General features: G+C 35.4%; 1 protein-coding gene across 1 annotated transcript; it reads right to left on the reverse strand.

Moving 5' to 3' along the window:
* Positions 1 to 3,903, reverse strand: LOC110672282 (probable LRR receptor-like serine/threonine-protein kinase At3g47570). The gene is made up of 3 exons (XM_058151155.1): positions 1,098 to 3,903; positions 584 to 1,012; positions 1 to 413 (listed from the first exon to the last, which is right to left on the reverse strand). The coding sequence occupies exons 1-2, from the start codon at positions 3,784 to 3,786 to the stop codon at positions 609 to 611; spliced, it is 3,093 nt and encodes a 1,030-aa protein (XP_058007138.1). The 5' UTR covers positions 3,787 to 3,903; the 3' UTR covers positions 1 to 413; positions 584 to 608.
* Between the last annotated feature and the right edge of the window lie 814 nt (positions 3,904 to 4,717).

Genomic DNA, 4,717 nt, shown 5'->3' on the forward strand with positions numbered 1-4,717 from the left:
TTATCACTTAATCTGCTTCTCCCAATTCATAAGAAAACAAAAATTTTGTAGCCAAATAAGAAAAGCATTTTCTACAAAACAGAGTAGTGGTGGCTGCACCGAGTGCCTAAGGATCACAAGACCGTTGAGCTACATTATTGCAAAAATAGATATTAGCAAGGAAAGGAGAGACCACAAGCTTCATAGCAAACAAAGTACTAACTATACCCTGTGAGAAGCAGCATTACAAGCATATAATTATTGGCAGTAGCTACATTACATATATCCAGCATAGCCAAAAAGGCACATTTTGGAAACATTAGATAGTAAAGCCATTACAAACTTATAATTAACTCCATATAGATAGAAAGATGTTATTTATGCTTCATGGCAATCAACCAGCATTTGCCATCCCAATCATCAACCTTGCGCACCTGAGATAGAAAATAATTAGATCTATCATGCTTCTATTTCACAAATATATAATTGAAGTCACAAAGAATATTCAATTTTTTTTTAATATCTTATGAGCAGGGAATAGAGATTTTGTTAATGGCATAACAAGTTGAATCTTTTATTTCAACAGGAGGATAGCATCATATACCTGCCACTTGAAGTGTATTCACTGTTTATCTCTCCCTTGGTAGTTGAGTTCCCACAAATTTATTTTTGATAGAAGAGAGTTGAACAACAACATCGCCGATATTCATGCGCTTTTGTGGTGATTCATTAGAACAAGAGATTCCAATTTCAAATATTGAAATCAAGCATTCAATGAATATATTGCTTCTCTTGCTCCTTAAATCGTGGTTATGGTTTGATGTTGCGGCTACATTGAGTTGCATTTGAAAAATACTAGGATCTATGACTTTTGTCACTTGTTCAGGCAAAGCTCTCTTAACAAAATTGTGAAGGCTTAAACCCTCTTTAAACATGTTATCGGTGGGCCTCTTTCCTGTGAACATCTCCAACAATAGTATGCCAAAGCTAAATACGTCACCAAATGTGGATACTTTGCTTCCCATGCCATACTCTGCAATACATACAGACTGACATAGTTAATTGAATTTTCTTAGAAAAATATCAACTGTAGCTAAAACATATTTCAGGATAATTACCTGGAGGGCAATAACCAATCGTTCCTCTTACTCCAATAGAACTGAACTGATCTGTAGAGCAATCGACTATGCTATTGGAATGGAACTTTACCAACCCAAAATCACTCAAATGTCCACTCATTTCTTCATTAAGAAGAACATTGCTCGGTTTTAGATCACAATGAACAATTTGCATTTCACAATGAAGATGAAGATACTCCAATGCAGAAGCAACATCAATAGCAATATTCAACCTTTGAAGAAAATTTAAAGCCCTTGGGACTCCATCTGATCCAAGAGTTGGATGCAACCAAGGATCTAAACTCCCATTAACCATGAAATCATAAACCAAAGCTTTGAAATCATTACCATGATAGTCAATACCTGAACAAGCTGTGAGTACTTTGACAAGATTTCGATGTCTTATGTTCCTTAAAGCCTCACATTCAGCTATAAAACTCCTTGAAGCTCCACGGCTCGTAAGATTAAGCACCTTCACCGCAATAATGATTCCCTCTTGATCGAGGACCCCTCTATACACAGACCCAAATCTGCCGGTACCAATCAAATTTTCTAGAGAGAATCCATTAGTGGCTTTAAGGAGCCTTTGATAAGACAGTTTCAGGAGTGAATTCCCATATGATCCTGATGCAGACTCTCTTTTCCTCTTTCTTGAGAAATAAAGAAATAAACAAGTAAGCACAAGTGCTATGGCCACGAGTGCAAAAACTATAGAGATTATTGTCTTCAACTTTCCAGTGAGTCTATTTTTTAGTTTCTTAAATGTGCATTCAGGAAGCCCAAAATCAGGTATGCCACCACAAAGATTCTTATTCCCTGTTATCAATGTTGCACTTGCATTTCTGAAAATGCCTTCCTTCGGTACCATTCCTTCAAAATTATTGTAAGATAGATCCAAAAGCTCTATTGATTCAAAGCTCTTTAGAAATTCTGGAAATTTGCCAGACAAATTGTTTTGAGAAAGATTCAATTGTTTAATGGCTCTTAATGAACTAAAAGATGAAGGAATGGACCCTTCTAAGTGATTGGCATTCATGCATAGGAGTTCTAGACTTGTGCAATCACCAAGAGTATAGGGAATGACTCCTGATAACATGTTATGAGAAAGGGATAGATACCCTAAATTTTTCAACTTTCCTACTTCAAGGGGAATGGAGCCAGACAAGCGATTTTCAGATAAATCAAGGCCAATTGCAAGGGAAGAAAGTCCAACAACTTTTGGAGGTATGGGACCACTGAGATTGTTTGTAGAAAGATCTAATGCAAGCAATTTTTCGCAATTGCCAAGACTAAAAGGGATCATGCCTTGAAGGTTATTGTGGGATAAAGAAACTATAATTAAATTTGTCAAGTTTCCTATAGAAGATGGAATAAATTCCAAGAGATCATTAGATTCAAGATAAATCTCTTGTAAATTTTGAAGCTTCCCAATGCTGAAAGGTATGGTACCTGAGAGTTTGTTCGACGATGCATAGAAGCCATTCAAGTTAACGAGAAACTCTATCCCGGTTGGGATTTTTCCAGATATTTGATTGTTTTCTATGTCAATCATCTGGAGCATCCTTGAAAAGTTGCCAATGTGTGCAGGCAGCTGTCCGCCAAAGTTGTTGCGGCGTATGTCTATTACTTGTAAAGTGGTGGCATTAATCAAATCGTAAAGAAACTTCAAGTCATCAGCATTCCCACTTCCAAGATAGTTGTTACTAAGGCTTAATGCTGAAAGCCTATGCAACTTTTCAAGAGAAGGCACACTTCCTCTAAGATTATTTGAGGATAGAAAAAGAGATCCAAGATTTGAGGCATTAGAAATTGAGATTGGAATGGATCCAGTGAGTGTGTTGGAAGTAATGGAAAAGAATTGGATGTTTGGAAGAGAATTGCCTAAGCTTAATGGGAGATCCCCCTGTAAGTAATTACCTGACAAGTCTAAAGCCTCGATCGAAGAGAGATTGAAGATTGAGGGAGGTATAGGACCCGATAACTGATTATCACACATGGATAATTCCCGTAGATTCATTAATCGGCCTAAAATATTAGTGAGATGCCCATGCAAACTATTCTCATATGCATACAGTTGCGTAAGAGATGTCAAATTCCCTAGAGATTGAGGAACAGTTCCTGTCAGATTGTTGGCACCCAAAAAGATTGTTTTAAGCTTTAGTAAGGAGCCAAGCCACACAGGGAAACTCCCTACCAGCTTGTTGTGCTCCAAAATAATGGCAACAATGTTTGAACAACCAGATATATTTGAAGGAATCTCACCACCAAATGAATTGTTATGAAGATATAACTCTTGCAATCTACCTAATTGGCCAATTTGAGGAGGGATTTCATGGCTGAAGCTATTGTTTTGAAGGTACAACTTCCTTAAAAAGCTCAGATTGCCAACATGTGGAGACAAGGAACCTGAAAGTTTGACGGATTGTAGGTCTAGAACCGTGACCCTTTGGTGCCTTCGACCACAAATGACACCATGCCAGTGGCAGAAGTGAAGAGAGCTGTTCCATGAACTAAAGACCCCGAAAGGGTCATTAGTTATTCTGGCTTTGAATTCCAGCAAGGCTAGTCGGTCAGTCTCATTGCTCTTGTGGATGGCAAAGGCTGGCAAGCTAAAGCATAGGAAATGAATAATGGCAAATAGGCCGAAGGATGGCAAATATGCTGACCAAGTACTGCATGAAGACCCCATAAATGTAGTTTGGAAGCTTTTGAGGGTCGGTTAAGGATTATTACACAGGCTAATAGCTGTTGGTTGTGGGGGAAGGAAAAATACTGGATTTGACTGGGTTTTTTGAAACTAGCTTGATGGATTTCTTAAAGGGCAAGCATATTTATAGAGATGGGATTGCTGTCAATAATATAGTAATTGTAATGCTGGCTTTATTTTATTTTTAGTGAAATCATACGGCATTCAGGATTGTTTTAGCAATCATTACAAATAACCCTAAAAGATTATGACCAAATGGAAAAAAAGTTCTTTTTCGGCAGGGACCAAAAAGTTCTTAATTTTTTTCCTATTGTTTTCTCTTGTGATTCAAGTCCCCAAACCATAACAATAAAAATTATTATACGTCATTTATCTAGTATAAACTTATCTATATTTATATAAATATGATAAATTTGGTGTCAAAATAAATTTCATTAAAATGTTATAAATGGTGTTCTATTAAATTTTTTTTCCTATTTATTCATTTCGCCTCCACTCCTCTAACAATTTTACAGCATCAATTAATGACACTTAGTGACATGTAAATACTACAATAGACCTATAAAGCATTTAATAAAAAAAATTATTACAATGGTCAAAATTTATTTAGTACTAAAAAAACTAAAGGTGGAAATTATAAATTATATAAACTAAAGTAACCTTTTTATTTTTTCACTATAATTTTAAAATTATGTAATTAATTCTTTATAATAAAAAATGTTACTATAATAGTTACAAATTAATTAATACTAAGAAAACTAAAAGACATAGTTGTAAACTATATAAACCAATATTATACATCAAAAATTAAATTAGTCACCTCCTAATACAAATAGGAAAATGTCCAATGAAGAATTTCTCTTTCAAATTTACCGAATGATATTTTAATAGGTAAGATGATGAACAATTTGCA

Source organism: Hevea brasiliensis, chromosome 8 (assembly GCF_030052815.1).
Source record: "Hevea brasiliensis isolate MT/VB/25A 57/8 chromosome 8, ASM3005281v1, whole genome shotgun sequence".
NCBI classification, from domain to species: Eukaryota; Viridiplantae; Streptophyta; class Magnoliopsida; order Malpighiales; family Euphorbiaceae; genus Hevea; species Hevea brasiliensis.

Bases quoted from the DNA above. Each gene is read 5' to 3' on its own strand.
- LOC110672282 (XM_058151155.1), bottom strand. From the start codon at position 3,786: ATGGGGTCTTCATGCAGTACTTGGTCAGCATATTTGCCATCCTTCGGC. The intron at 1,013-1,097 runs GTAATTATCCTG...TATGTATTGCAG, and splicing joins GATTGGTTATTGCCCTCCAG to AGTATGGCATGGGAAGCAAA.